Here is a 16,079-nt window from a genome sequence, read left to right as displayed (position 1 = left end):
GTTGGCGTTATGCTTCTTTAACTTTTTCTGTGGGTTTGAAAACTCTTAAAATAAAAAGTTGGGGAGGAAAAGGTAATTGCTACCAATCTTAAAGCCAGATTTGTGATCCCTATTATTGTGAGAATTCAGAATTCCTAAAGACTCTGACTCATTCTTTTTTTTTTAAAATTTTTTAAGTTTATTTATTTTCTTTAGTAACCTCTACACCCGGTATGCGACTCGAACTCGCAATCCCAAGATCAAGGGTTGCACGTTCTTCCTACTGAGCCATCCAGGTGCCCCAGTTCATTCTTTATTTCAATAATGTTTATTGTTTATTTCATTCTAATTATAAACATAATGTTTAATGAGATTTTAGAAAATACAGAAAATCATGTTTAAATTTGAATTTTCAGAAATGGGTTGAGAACATAGCAAATAGAGCCAGGGCTTTTGGACCACTGGGCGTTATTATCAATACCTATAGATTACAGTCACATGTCAGTAACTGAAACTCTTTTTTCCTCAGGCTACTCAGTTTCTCCAGAGATGAATCATCTAGTCTTCTGCCCAAGAGGTATAAGCCCCTCTGCTTATATTCTGGTTGCTGAGTGGGGAAAGGTGTTGGTAGTTTCACCGAGCCATATGTACACTTTCCCATAATCCCTTTTCCAGGTGACACTTTGCCCCCACCCTGCGCCAGGCCTGATGTTACTAGATCTAGATCCTCTGTGAATCAGCCATTATATGACTTAAACTTTTGCTCTTCTGGGATTAGAGAAGGAGTCATTGCCACCCCTGGGGTATAAAGGAGAGGGTCTAAGAGTCCTAAGTGTTCTTTATGGAAGCTTTCACCTTATCTTCTTGTTTTCACCCCTGCTTGTACTTACTTTCACAGAAGCACCTGGTGCTTCCCATTCCTAATGCTTTGCCATTCTCTGTGGCTCAAATTGACTTGATTCTTGGATTTTTGGCTTACCACCCCCATAGGCCTAGATTTTAGCCTTCTCTTGTTTGCTGAGTTGGTCACCACTTGTTCATCCTTCCAAAATGTTGTTATTGGAAAGATTTAGCTGGTATCTTCAGGTTAACATTATCCTGTAAGAGAGTTTTGGGAGTCAAATTCTCTGAATTTGTTTTCTGCAGCTATTTCTGACTTTCTGTAACTAGGAGTAAGTCACTTCTTCGCGCCTTGGTTGGTTGGTTTGTTTCTTTTAGCAGTTTTATTGAGGTATCACCTACATACAATAACATTCAGACATTTAAAGTACACAGATCAGGGTACCTGGCTGGCCCAGTCTGTAGAGCATGTGACTCTTCATCTCAGGGTCCTGAGTTCAAACCTCATGTTGGACATAGAGCCCACTTAAAAAAAAAAAGTGTACAAATCAATGGATTTTAGTATTTTTATAGAGTTGTGCAATCATCATCACTATCTAATTTTAGAACATTTTTATCACCCCAAAAAGAAACTCCGTAGTGATTAACAGTCACTCCCCATCCTACAGTCACTTCCTATCCCCTGCCACAATACCTTAACACTAGGCAATCACTAATCTACGTTTTGTCTTTATAGATTTGTCTATTTTGGACATTTCATATAAATGGAACCATATAATATATGGTCTTTTGTGATTGGCTTTTTAATTTTTCATGTTTTTGTGGTTCATTCATGTTATAACATTTATTGGTAGTTCATTTGTTTTTATTGCTATGCAATAGTCCATTGTATGGATATACTACATATTATTTATCCATTCGTCAATTGGTGGAGTTTTGGATGGCTTTCATTTTTTGGCTGTTATGAAAAATGCCACTATGAATATTTGTGTATAAAATTTTATGTGGACATATGTCATATGTTTTTACTTATCTTGGATATATACCTAGGAGTGGAATTGCTGAGTCATAACCTTTATGTTTAACTGTTTAAGGAACTGCCAGACTGTTTTGCAAAGTAGCTGCACCATTTTATATTCTTACCAATAATATATAAAGGTTCAAATTTTCCACATCCTCACCAATTCTTGTTATTGTCTATCTTTTTGATTAGAGCCATCCTAGTAAGTATGAAATAGTATTTGATTGTGGTTTTGATTTACGTTTCCCTAGTGGCTAATGATGCTGAACATCTTTTCATGTGCTTGTTGACTGTTTATATATTTTCTTTGGAGAAACATCTATTCAGATCCTTTGCTCATGTTTTATTTTATTTTTAAAGATTTTATTTATTTGACAGAGAGAGACACAGCGAGAGAGGGAACACAAACAGGGGAAGTGGGAGAGGGAGTAGCAGGCTGCCTGCTGAGCAGGGAGCCTGATGTGGGGCTTGATCCCAGGACCCCAGGATCATGACCTGAGCCAAAGGCAGACACCTAATGACTGAGCCACCCAGGCGCCCCTTTTGCTCATATTTTAATTGAGTTGTTTTTATACTGTTGACTTCTAAGAGTTCTTCATATATTTTGAACGCTTGTCCCTTATTAGGTATATAATATGTAAATATTTCCTCCCATTCTTCAGGTGGTCTTTTCACTTATTTGACTGAGATCATCATTTGAAGCAAAAAAGGTTTTAATTTTGATGATACCCAGTTAATCTATTTTTTCGCTTATCACTTACACTTTTGGTGTTGTATCTAAGAAACCATTGCCTACCTCAAGGTGATGAATATTTACTCCTATGTTTTCATTTACGAGTCTTAGGTTTCAGCTCTTACATTTAGGTTTATGACCCATTTTGAGTTCATTTTTGTGTGTGACATAAGGTAGGAGTCCAACTTCATTCTTTCACATGTGGTCATCCAGTTGTCTCAACAGCTTCTGTTGAAAGTACCTTGGTTTCCTTATCATTTGAAAACAGTTTGTTAAAAGAGCAGTTTAAAAGAAAAATTTATTTATGTGAGAGAGAGAGAGAATGAGCAGGAGGAGAGGCATGTTCCCGCAGAGCAGGGAGCCCAATGTGGGGCTCGATCCCAGGACCCTGGGATCATGACCTGAGCTGAAGGCAGACGTTTAACTGACTGAGCCACCCAGGTGCCCCTAGGAAACACTTTAAACTCTTCACATTCAAACACAGTTTTTTCCAGTGGGAGACAGCCGGGTGGTAGATGTATAGATTGTTGAGTCTAGATGGAAAATTTTATCCAAACCTGTTTTATTCTAAAAGCATAATAAAACCTTCCTAATAGTATTATTTACCAGGCTTGGTTACTAAAGGTAAATTAAAGGAATTTTAAAGTCTTTTCTCCCTTTTTTGGGAAAAGCTCTTAATGATAGTCTTGGCTACTTTTATTTATGACCAGCTTTCCTGTCAAGTTGTTTGGGAGAGTGACTTACTGTTGTTATTATTATGGTAGATTATACCATATAATCTGAAATTTATTCATTTCAGAAATGAGCCCTTGTGACTTTTGACTTGAGGCCCATGCTTGAAACCTGTTTGTTTTCCACATCTTATTAATAGGTATGGCAGGTTGTTTCTGATTGGCAATTACACAGACCTCTCAGTGAATCTTGTTTTCAGGTGGTCTAGATGATGGCTACCTCCAAAGTGAATTTCATGGACTAGTAGTCACACTTGTGGGGACTTCCCTTACCCAAACTTGAGAAAAGTCTGTCCATCACGTTTGGTAACAGAAAGAAACTTCACTGGTTTGTATAGGTTAGGATTTTTGAATATTCAAAGTAAGTCATTATTTTAGCTATTTTAGTTATAAACATAGACAAGAAACATGAAGATTCATTATACTATTCAGTTTACTTTCATATAGTGCAAAATATTTCATCATAAAAGGTTTTTAAGAAGTACACAGTGCTTCAGGTATTGTACATCTTGAATTAGAATCCTGAAGGTTGTCTGTGTCTTTGTGACTGACTTGGAAATTGCTCTCTCTGGTGTGCCTTCCAGATTCCACTGATCTCTGACTTTTCTCTTCAGGTGATTTATGCTGCCAGGGATGCCCAGATTTCAGTGGCTCTCTTTCTCCATCTTCTTGGATACCCTTTCTCTAGGAATTCAACTGTGGACGCAAACGATGACCATGTGGGTTGGAGAAAAGTCTTGGAAAATTGCCAGGATATGGTAGACATCCCATTCCGAAGCAAAGGACTCAGCCGACTGGGGGAAGAGGTTAATGGGGAAGCAGCAGAAGCTCAGCAGAAGCCAAGAAATAAGAAGTCTAAGACAGATGGAATGACGCCAGGCAGCCACCAAGGGAAAGACCCCAGAAAGCATAAAAGAAAGCCCCTGGGGGTGGGCTATTCGGCCAGGTAACTGAGTTGTTCTCTGTCTGGTAGAGAGAGATGCAGGGGCCCAGCCTCCAGCAAAAGGCATGATGCCTCATCTTAGGTCTGGGGAGAAGATAGTGTGTGTAGTAGGACGACAGGTGCTCAAGGGGTTAATCCCCACCCAGGGGTTCATTTTTTTTTTTTCTTTCCCTCAAGGACATTTAGAGCTAACCTTTGGTCTATTTATGTGTTTTCCTCCTTTTCCCCTCCTTTTACTTTCTAATTTTTAGAATTGAGTGCCCATAAGGAGAGCTTAACCTAGCTTTGTCGCTGATCCTGGTACAATTTGAGCCCTGTAACTTCTCCAGTTATAAATGAGGGTATCACCCCTCGCTTGCTCAGGATAGCTGCGGAAAGGAATAGCATGAATCGCCTCGTACATTCCAGGAGAAATGCATCATCTGGTTTCCTGTTCATCTGGTGTTTGATTATTCAGAAAGGCATCCAGCTCTAAGCCAATATTATTCTCTAACCAGTGAGAGTTTTTCTGTACAACTTAACGCCTCTGTTGCAGAAAGATGACTAATAAGTGCTTTGGAGTGGAAGCTTGGTCCCTATAGCAGAGTGCCTTTAGGAACTGGATGATTACATTGAAGCCGGTATTGCGTATGAACCAGAAATAAACCCATGTGGCCCTCATTACTTTAGCTTGAAGTTCTTTAATTTTAATTTACTTTGTTTGACCCAATGATTACTCTGTAGAGCAGTGTTCTTGGTGCTCTGTTCCTGTTCACTTTCACAACAGAGCTGTTGTATATATATTACCCAACTCACTCCTTGTTTCATAAATATAAAAACTAGCTAAACAAATTCATTTTTAGTTCCTAGCCCCATGACGATGGAGGAACAATCAAGATTTTTTGCCCCATTTGTTTTCTTTCCATAAATACACTATTGGACCCTCGTGTTGAGAATACACTCAGAAGACAACATGGATCAAGCTACCTTGATCCATAGGTAGTTTCCAGTTTTATTAATCTCTCCTTTCCCTGCAGAAAATCCCCTCTGTATGACAACTGCTTCCTCCATGCTCCTGACGGACAGCCCCTCTGCACTTGTGACCGAAGGAAAGCTCAGTGGTACCTGGACAAAGGCATTGGAGGTGTGAGACTCACCTGTCCTCTTGCATCTGCATTTCGGTGCATGTGGGTATTGGCAGGAGTGGGGAGAGAGACAGAGAGGCAAGGGGCAGGAGGAACACAAGAAGGCAGAACGACCTTGAGACAAGTGGGACATGGCTATTCAAAACCCCAAAATCGTGCTCTCTGCCAGGACGCTGCAGAGAACATTTCAGGTGGGACTTCTTTCCTGAGGGACAGGTGGGCAAATGCTGGTCTCTCACCTTTTCTCTCAGAGCTGGTGAGCGAGGAGCCTTTTGTGGTCAAGCTGCAGTTTGAACCCGCAGGAAGACCTGAATCTCCGGGAGACTATTACCTGATGGTTAAAGAGAACCTGTGTGTAGTCTGTGGCAAGAAAGATTCGTACATTCGGTGAGTGTGGGGTTCAGCCACCCAGATGGTCTGCCTCTCATGGAAGCTGCCTTTGTAGCCACGTGGGGAGCCCTCAGGGGTCTTGGTTGAATCTGCCAGTTTCGGCTGAAAGACATGTCCATAGGGGTCATCTCAGTTCTCCTGAGAATTTCTGCCATCTGTATGGTCCTGTTGTCAGGCTCTCCTGCCTGTCTTGAGCCCCATTCTTGGTTTCAAGAATGCAACACTCTTCTCAGTAACAGTTTGCTATAAAGAAAGTGGTTTCCCTTTGCTCATGAAAGACTGGAGACCCGTGTCCTTCAGAAGCTGCCTTTCTCTATGTGTCCTTATAATCCTCCCATGAGTGGCTCACAACTTTCTGAGCCTTGATACTGTTCATGGAGTACAATATTGAGGGTCTGGTTCCTGCCCACCGTAATAAAGCAAATACCGCAATAAAGTGGATGAGTCAGGGGCGCCTGGCTGGCTTAGTCGGTGGAGTGTGCGACTCTTGATCTTGGGGTTGTAAGTTCAAGACCCATGTTGGCTGTTGAGATTAATTAAAAGTAAAATCTTTAGGGGTGCCTGGGTGGCTCAATTAAATGGCCAACTCTTGACTTCAGCTCGGGACATGATCTCAGGGTGATGAGATCAAGCTGCATCGGGGTCCATGCTGGGTATGGAGCCTCCTTAAGATTGTCTCTCTCCCTCTGCTCCTACCCACTCATGCTCTGTCTTTTTTCAAATAAATAAATAAATAAATAAAATCTTTATTTTATTTTATTTTATTTATTTATGTGACAGAAATGGACACAGCAAGAGCAGGAACACAAGTAAGGGAAGTGGGAGAGGGAGAAGCAGGCTTCCTGCTGAGCAAGAAGCCCAATGCAGGGCTTGATCCCAGGACCCTAGGATTGTGACCTGAGCTGAAGGCAGATGCTTAACAACCAAGCCACCCAGGCACCCTATAAATAAAATCTTTAAAAAAAAAAATGTGAGTCAAATGAATTTTCTGGCTTTCCCAGTGCATATAAAAATTATGTTTATATTATACTCTGGACTGTTAGTTGTGTAGTAATGTTAGGTCTAAAAAAACAATGTATATACTTTCATTTAAGAATACTTTATTGCTGGATGCTTAGGTGGCTCAGTCGGTTAAGCATCTGCCTTTGGCTCAGGTCATGATCCCAGAGTCCTGGGATCAACGCCCATGTCAGGCTCCTTCCTCAGCAGGGAGCTTGCTTCTCCCTCTCTTCCCCACTTGCTATCTCTGTGTCTCTCTCAAATAAATCAATAAATAAAAATACATTAAAAAAAAATAATACTTTATTGCTGGGCGCCTGACTGGCTCAGTCGGTTAAGCATCTGACTCTTGATTTTGGCTCAGGTCATGATCTCAATATCGTGATCTCAAGCCCTGCATCAGGCTCTGTGCTGAGCATGGAGCATCCTTGAGCTTCTCTCTCTCTCCCTCTACCTCTACCCCTTCCCCCCTCCTCACACTCTCTATATAAAACAAAACAAAACAAAAAACTTTACTTCTGGGGTGCCTGGCTGGCTCAGCCAGTAGAGGATGTGGCTTTTGATCTTGGGGTCATGAGTTCGAGCCCCATGTTGGGTATAGAGATTTTTTTTAAAAAAAGAAATAAATAAAAATACTCTATTGCTAAGAAATGCTAACCACATCTGAGCTTTCAGTGAGTTGTAATCTTTTTGCTGGGGGAGGTTATTGCCATGGTGTTGATGGCTGCTGACTGATCAGGGTGGTGACTGTGGCAGTTTCTTAATATAAGTCAACAGTGAAGTTTGCTATATTGATGAACCTTTTCTTCATGAAGGATTTCCCTGTAGCATGTGATGTTGTTTGATAGCATTTTGCCCACAGTGGAACTTCTTCCAAAATGGAGAGTCCTCACATTTTACCACTGTCTAGTCAACTAAGTTTATATAATATTTTAAATCCATTGTTGTCATTTCAGTAGTCTTCACATCTCAAGAAACCTCTTTCTTTGCTCATTCAACAAGAAGCAACTCCTCATCCTTATAAGTTTTATCGTGGGATGAAACAGTTGCAGTAATTCACTCCCACCTGCAGGCTCCACTTCTAGTTCCAGTTCTTTTGCTATTTCCACCACATCTGTAGTTACATCCTCCACCAAAGTCTTAAACCCCTCAAAGTCCTCCATAAGGGCTAGAGACTCCTGTTAATTAATGTTGGTATCTTCACCTCTTCCCATGAATCATGAATATTCTTAATGGCATCTAGAATGGTGAATCCTTTCCAGAAGGTTTTCAGTTTGCTTTGCCAAGATCCATTAGAGGCATCTCTATTTATGGTAGCTATAGCCCTTATGAAAAGTATTTCTTAAATAATAAGGCTTAAAAATCAAAATTACTCCTTGATCAATGGGCTGCAGAATGGATGTTGTGTTAACAGACCTGAAAAGATCATTAATTTCATTGTACATCTCTATCAGAGTTCTTGGGTAACCAGATGCACTCTCAATGATCAGTAATGTTTTATTTTACTTTAAAAAGATTTTATTTGTTTATTTGAGAGAGGGAGAGAGAAAGCACAGAGCATGAGTAGGGGCTGGGGGCCACAGGGAGAGGGACAAGCCAACTCTCTACAGCAGGGGGCCTGATGTGGGGCTCAGTCCCACAGCCCTGGAATCATGACCTCAGCCAAAGGTAGACACTCAACTGAATGAGGCATCCAGGTGCCCCGAGCAGTAATATTTGAAAAGGAAATTTTTTTTTCCTGATTAGTAGTCCCAACAGTGGGCTTAAAATATTCAGTAAACCATGCTGTAAACAGATATGCCGTCATCCATTTAGAGAGCACAAGCGGAGTAGATTTAGCATAATTCTGAAGGGCTCTGGGATTTTGGGAGTGGTCCATGAGCACTGGGTTCAACTTAAAGTCACCAGCTGCATTAGTCCCAAACAAGAGAGTCAGCCTGGCTTTTGAAGTTTTGAAGCCAGGCATTGACTTCTCTCTCTCTCTCTTTTTTTTAAGATTTTATTTATTTATTTGACAGACAGAGATCACAAGGAGGCAGAGAGGCAGGCAGAGAGAAAGGAGAAAGCAGACTCCATGCTGAGCAGAGAGCCTGATGCAGGGCTCAATCCCAGGACCCTGAGATCACGACCTGAGCCAAAGGCAGAAGCTTTAACCCACTGAGCCACCCAGGCGCCCCTTGACTTCTCTTTAGCTATGAAAATCCTAGATGGCATCTTCTTGCAAGAAGGCTGTTTCATCCACAGTGAAAATCTGCTCCTATGTATAGCCACCTTCATTAGTGATCTTAGCTGGATCTTATGCATAATTCGCTGGAGCTTCTCCATCAGCACTTGGGGCTTCATCTTGTACTTTGATGTTTATGGAGATAGTTTCTTTCCTTAAACTTCTTGAACCAACCCCAGCTAGCTTCAGAATTTTCTTCTGCAGCTTCCTCACCTGTCTCAGTCTTCACAGAATTGAAGAGAGTTTGGGTTTGGCTTGGATTAGGCTTTGGCTTAAGATAACTGTATGGCTGGTGTGATCTTCTGTCCAGACCATGAACCCTTTTCTATACCAGCAGTAAGGCTGTTTTGTTTGCACAGCATTTACATGTTTGCTGGAGCAGCACTTTTAGTTTCCTTGAGAACTTTTCCTGTGCGTTCACAACTTGGCTAACTGGAGCAGGAGGCCTAGCTTTTGGTTTGTCTTGGATTTTGACATGCCTTCCTCACTAAACCTAATCATTTCTAGCTTTTGATTTGAAGTGGGAGACATGCCACTCTTCCTTTCACTTGAGCACTTAGAGGCCATTGTAGTAGGTTATTGATTGGCCTGAGAGCAATATTATTTCATCTCAAGGAATAAGGAGGCGAGAGGAGAGGAAGAGAGACACGGGAATGGCCGGTTGGTGAGGCAGTCAGAACACACACATTTATCTATTGAGTGCTCAGTCTTATGTGGGCGTGATTCATGGCCTCCCAAATCAGTTACTCTAGTGACTCCTAGGACAGTGATAACACATCCGTACAAAAATATAATAATAAGGAAAAGGTACCAAAATGTGACACAGAGACACAAAGTGAACAAATGCTGTTGGGGGAAAAAAATGAGGCCAACAGACTTGCCCAATGCAGAGTTGCCACAGACTTTCAGTTTGTAAAAAATGCAGTATCTGCAAAGTGCAGTAAAATGAGGTATGCCTGTTTTTGGATGACCTGAAGGTACATGTTGGCTCTACTCCCTGCCTTCAGTAGAGTAACTCACTCTTCTACTCTCCTCTTACAAAATGAGACAAATAGTTGTGTGCCAAGAGTTTTTCCTGAGAGCTCAGTTTTCCTTAGAAAATAACAATGGGCCTTGATGAGCCTGGAAATAGTTTGAGTAAGGGGTTCCTCAGATGAGAAAATTGGTTTTTTTTTTAAGTCACCAGGCTTCCAAAATTTCAGGAGTAGAGGGACCTGCTACGTGCTTTGAGAGAGTTATTTTCCAGATGTTGAAGGTCATTAGAATTTTTTTTTTCTGAATTTTTCTCTGATACTTTTCCTCTCTGGGAGCACAGTGTTTGCAAAGGTTGTTGTTAGCCTCCCTCTGCCTTGGCCCTCCGCTGACTCTTGCTAGCACGTGGTATGAACTTGCTCCTCGGGGAGAGGAAACTAAGGCTCAGGTAGGTAGGTAGGCCAAGAGTGGAAGAGGCAGTATTGCCTTTATGTAGTCTCTATTGGGTTGTGGTGCCCCAGGCTTCTCCATCCTGTTTACGCCCAGATGAGAATCCCAGCCGCCTGCCTGCTAGCTCCACCTGCGTTCTGTGTCCGATGCTAATGAGCACTGCCTCTGGGTGGGCTTGGCAGGAAGAACGTGATTCCGCACGAGTACCGGAAGCACTTCCCCATTGAGATGAAAGACCACAACTCCCACGACGTGCTGCTGCTCTGTACCTCCTGTCACGCCGTCTCTAACTACTATGACAACCACCTGAAGCAGCAGCTGGCCAGGGAATTCCAGGCCCCCATCGGCTCTGAGGAGGGGCTGCGCCTGCTGGAAGATCCTGAGCGCCGGCAGGTACGGTCTGGGGCCAGGGCCCTGCTCAACGCAGAGAGCCTGCCCGCTCACCGAAAGGTGGAACTGCTGCAGGCGCTCAGAGAGTTTTACAACACAGACACAGTCACGGAGGAGATGCTTCAGGAGGCCGCCAGCCTGGAGACAAGGTACAGTGTACAGTTCCCGGTCTGGGAAGGGATTGGGGGACATCCTGGGGGCACTAGCTCCGCCTGCTTAGCGGGGATGCCGGTCAGGCAGGGGCCAAGAGCCGTTTAGGTGCAGAGCATAGCCTCCTGTTACCCCATTGAGTATCTAATGGCTTAAAATACCATGGGGCTGGGATAGAAGAATCGATGTGAGAGTTTCCTTTCCATAGGAGACTTGCCTTCTGTCCTTGACCCTTCAGGGTCGTCTCTGTCCAGCCATTTTCATGATGAGCAGATGAGTTCAAATGCAGTGGAGCTCTGCCTTAGAGATTCTGTGCAGAAGTAAATCCTGAAGTCAGCAGAGGAGATGGAAATAATACTCAAAAAATAACCCCAAGTCTCTGAAGTTGCTTTTGAGTACAGTGTACATGGCTTTGTGTCCCTTACCTCATCCAGGTCTGTGGGAACTGAGACCAATGGATTCATGCTTGCTGTCTCATCTGCATTCAGGGTACTGGCCCACCGAATAGAATACTGGCCACAATTGGTCTTACCGTTCATACTGTTCTCTTTTTTCCTTCCTTCCTTTGCTTCCTCTCCTTCCCCATGAGTACAGAGTTGAACTCATGACTTAATTCAGTGTTCCTAAATGAGAAGCCGATGGCCCTGACAAATGAATGGGTACAGGGCTGAGGTGAAAGAAACTCTGGGCCCCCTGCTCCAGTTTTGCTTCCTGTTACCACTTTTCCAGGAGTACTAGAGCCCAAAAGAATTGCACTGCTAAGTTCCCAAAACTGTGAGAGTGATGCTGCTTGCCTGTACTTCAGTTTCATGACCCCAGAATCTTAAAGATTGCAGCAAACATTTATCAAACAAATGGTTGTAGGTGTCTTATATTTAAATATATTTTAAAATATTTTATTTATTTGTCAGAGGGAGAGAGCACAAGCAGGGGGAGCAGCAGGCAGAGGGAGGGAGAAGCAGGCTCCCCACCTAGCAGGGAGCCCGATGTGGGACTTGATCCCAGGACCCTGAGATCAGGACATGAGCTGAAGGTGGATGCTTAACTGAATGAGCCACCCAGGCATCCCAAGTTATCCTGCTCTATTTACCCAAGCTAATAAACTTTCTATAAATTGTCTTAATCGTTTCTCTTAACAACCCTTTGAAATAGGATTTAGATTTCTTACTGGTAACTGTTAGCATTATATCTTGCATTTGTTAAATATTTCGAAGTTAGAAAACAGTACTAATGAGTTTTGTCCTATTTTGATTCTTCCTGACTATTTTGTGAGGTTGTAGCATAGATGTTATTTTTTATGTTAGCTACCCTGAGGTTGAAGTTAAGTAACTTGCCAAGGTCCAATGAGAAATGAATGAGAATGGTTCCTCCGACCAATTCCCAGATGTATTTGCTAACACAACTAAACTTCCCCTTTCAGTCACAGACCTTTCTAACCAATCACCTTGTTGACTAGGATAGAGGGATGCTGGACTGAGCTGTCTGGGGCTGAGAAGAAGCTGTTTGGGGGAAGGTAGGCAAGTTAGGGATACTTGTCAGCTAAGCAGTAAGGTGGCTGCAGATTTCTGGAGGGCACTGGTACTGCTGGAATGGGGGAGGGAGTGTTGGGAGGGAGGAATGAGAGTGGGGTATGAATGCAAGGAGGGGAACTGAGTCCATGGGGTAGGGGCTTTCTCCGGAAAAGTAGTTGTTACTCACGGGAGGTAAAAGCACTGTTTGCAGGACATCCGAGGACTTTTAAGACTTCTCTGCTTAGTTAGGAAGAGGGCAAGGATTTATCTTCCCATTAAACAGCACCGGCTACACAATTGAGTATTTCATGGGACCAAAACACATCTCTCGTGGATATAGTTTGGCTTTTTTTTTTTTAAAGACTTTGAGTAATCTCTACACCCAACATGGGGTCTGAACTTATAACCCCAAGACTAAGAGCTGCATTTCTACTGACTGAGCCAGCCACGTGCCCCAAGATTTTTATTTGTTGATTTTTTTTTAAGATTTTATTTATTTATTTGATAGAGATTACAAAGTAGTCAGAGAGGCAAGCAGAGAGAGAGGAGGAAGCAGGCTCCCCGCTGAGCAGAGAGCCCGATGCGGGGCTCGATCCCAGGACCCTGGGATCATGACCTGAGCCGAAGGCAGAGGTTTTAACCCACTGAGCCACCCAGGTGCCCCTATTTGTTGATTTTTTTAAAGTAATCTCTCGGCCCAACGTGGAGCTCGATCTCATGACCATGTGATCAAGAGTCACATGTCCTACTGACTGAGTCAACCAGGCGCCCCCATCTTTTTTTAATTTCAATTTTTTAAAAGTTGAAGCGTAGCTGACACAACATTGTGACACATGATGCACAGTGTTATATTAGTTTCAGGTGTACAACAGTGATTCGACAAGTTTGTGGGTTATGCTATGCCCACCACAAGTGGTGCTCCCATCTGTCACCGTAGAATGCTATTCAACACCACTGACTACTGCCTATGCTGTATGGTTTAGCACTCTTCCTGTGAGAAAGGAGGCACTAAAGAAATGTCCCACCTTGCATTTTTACATGTAGGTATTCCAGCGTTTGAAACACAAGAACACGCAGGGTGATTTAGCAGCCCCATATAAATACTGAGTATGAGTATGGTTGAGAAGGACAAGCTGGTACCTGAGTAACCCCGGAGTAAATAAAAGACCAACGTTCTTCACTCATTGTCAGCCAGACAGTGCGGCTCCTGTAGTGGGGGCTGAGCTTCCGGCAGTGGCCTCCCCACAAATATAACTCAGAATCCCCAAATACCTTCTGTCAGATTGTGTGCAGTATGTCCAAACTTCTTAAAATGGCAGATGTAGGAAAGATGCTTTAAAAACATTAAAGTAGGGGGCGCCAGGGTGGCTCAGTTAAGCATCTGCTTCTGTCTCAGATTATGACCCCAGGGTCCTGGGATTGAGCCCCAATCAGCGGGGAATCTGCTTTTCCCTTTGCCTCTGCCACCCCACACCCTGCTCGTGCTCACATGCTCTCTCTCAAATAAATAAATAAAATTTTTTAAAAAGCATTAAAGTAATCAACCTTTAGAAGTCCAGCAACCTCCTGATCTACCGTTGTGGCAGCCCCCTGGCCCACAGCTTTTGGAGCCGTCTGCGACACCGTCCTGTGCTTGTCTTCCTCAGACCCTTGTGCTTTGTGTCTTGCCAGGATTTCCAACGAAAACTACATTCCTCATGGGCTGAAGGTGGTGCAGTGCCACAGCCAGGGCGGGCTGCGCTCCCTCATGCAGCTGGAGAGCCGCTGGCGTCAGCACTTCCTGGACTCCATGCAGCCCAGGCACCTGCCCCAGCAGTGGTCAGTGGACCACAACCATCAGAAGCTGCTCCGGAAATACGGGGAAGACCTTCCCATCAAGCTGTCGTGAGAGCTGCTCTTCTCCCAGGATGGCTGGGAAGCTGAGCCAAGGTGGGAAGGTCACCTCTTCCTGTGTCATTAATTGTCAGAGCCTAGTGTCACAACTTGGAATGTTAACCCACGCCAATCCCAGGATGCTTCTGGTGGAGGCGGGCTGTTGCTTCAGGGGGAGCTTACGGTTTTGGATTTTACTTGGGCAGAGTGAGAATTCCTTTTGCTTCCCTCTTATTTTTTGTGGACAAAAGGGCCTTGGCCTTTATTTTACTTTCCTTCTTTTGCTTCCTGTGCGCAGACAGCAGATGAAGGATTCTCCCCTGAAGTGACTTGTCAAGACGCTCAGGTTTTTAATACATTTATTCCCTGCCCAGTATGTTGTTTTTTCTCAAACAGGGGCAGTCAAGTATTTTAATCTCATTGGGTTAGGACAGGAGAAATTCTTGCAGAAGTTGGAGAGGTGAACAGGAGTCAGATTCATTTCCCCAGTTCAAGCTCATAATTATAAATTCCTTAACTTCATGCTCTCCCACATCTCACCTGGTTAAGATCCATCCCATCTAGGTCACTTCGGTTTATTTCCATACTTGAGGATGCTCCCCTTTACACAGCCAGGACCAAAGCAGCGACTTCCTGCCATATGCTTCCACCCTAACACTGGAGGAAATCCTTTTCTGGAAATAGGCCTTCTAACTGGGTGGGGCAAAAAGAGGTACAAGCATCATCTCTCAAGAGAACTTTGATATTTGCTTCGCTTTCCCTTTCGTGCTGTTTGTTGTCTATTCATTGCAATCCTCCTGTCCAGAACTGCAAGGTTTTCTAGCTGAATCTCCTTCTGAGAGGAAGATTCTCTACTCTCAGAATCAGTGTCACGTCCCTTCCGTGTTCTGTGTTCCTTCCGATTTGTAATACTGACCTCTTTTCAACACTTAATTCTCTCTTGGAGTCCTTTGGTTGGGTTGCGTTGCGAGGATTTCTCCACCCGCTCTCGTGTGTGGGACTCTGAGATTAATTCATATACTTAGATGTTCAGAACAGTGGTGTTCCATCTCTTTACGTGAAGCCACCACTTTGAGCATAAATTATTAGTGATTAGCAGTTTTTCTAAAGTACGAGGAGAGCTTTTTTACTTGACAAGATCGTAACAAACTTAGTGATTTTATGGCCAGAATCCAACAGAAGCCGTTTTGAAATTGTGCCCAAGTTGGTGATGGTTGCTGTAACACTGATAAATAAAACTTTGAAGCACAAAGCTCACTGACTGTAAATGTAAAACTTTTTTTTCTTCTCAGCTTTGTAAAATCAGTAAATATTCTTGGGGGAGGAGATATTCACCCCTGGCGTCCCTGCCGTGAGGCAGAAGCCTGACACGCACACAGGTACACCACGCACAGCGTGTATATGGACGTGCCACGCACACGGACGTACCACGCACGGCGTGCGCCACGACGTACCACGCACAGCGGAGCTTCAGCCCATCAGCGAAGCGTCCGCAAACGGGCGTGCGTTTTGTTCGTCCGCCGCTTCGTGCCCTCTTGCCCCCAAACCGGCATTTCTGGGCTCTGAACTAGAGATCCTTGAAGATGAACAATACCAGCCTCTTCCAGGACCGTACGTTCAGTGGGGTAGGTCATTGTGGGCCATGTGCTCAGTGGCTGGACCCCATGCTCCGGAGTCCAGGGGTGAACCATGGGGCATGACGGGTGGTCGTTAGAGTGGTCAGGCTTGCCACAAGGTGGCACTCACAGAT

The 16,079-nt window shown here is 43.7% G+C and overlaps 1 protein-coding gene across 2 annotated transcripts in view; it reads left to right on the top strand.

The window, feature by feature from the left end:
• Positions 1 to 15,863, top strand: part of EXD2 (exonuclease 3'-5' domain containing 2) — a 51,478-nt gene extending 35,615 nt beyond the window's left edge. The window contains exons 5-9 of one of the 2 annotated variants that reach the window (XM_032849390.1): positions 3,919 to 4,250; positions 5,264 to 5,370; positions 5,623 to 5,758; positions 10,589 to 10,945; positions 14,129 to 15,863. In XM_032849390.1, the coding sequence (XP_032705281.1) occupies positions 3,919 to 4,250; positions 5,264 to 5,370; positions 5,623 to 5,758; positions 10,589 to 10,945; positions 14,129 to 14,345 (1,149 nt within the window). In that variant the 3' untranslated portion in view covers positions 14,346 to 15,863. The remainder of the gene's footprint in view (positions 1 to 3,918; positions 4,251 to 5,263; positions 5,371 to 5,622; positions 5,759 to 10,588; positions 10,946 to 14,128) is intronic. The other variant, XM_032849391.1, reaches the window with a different exon arrangement.
• Positions 15,864 to 16,079: the final 216 nt, after the last annotated feature.

The sequence above is a fragment of the Lontra canadensis genome, unplaced genomic scaffold (assembly GCF_010015895.1).
Source record: "Lontra canadensis isolate GAN:19392208 unplaced genomic scaffold, GSC_riverotter_1.0 scaffold227, whole genome shotgun sequence".
NCBI classification, from domain to species: Eukaryota; Metazoa; Chordata; class Mammalia; order Carnivora; family Mustelidae; genus Lontra; species Lontra canadensis.
This window is presented reverse-complemented; position numbering and strand designations above follow the sequence as displayed.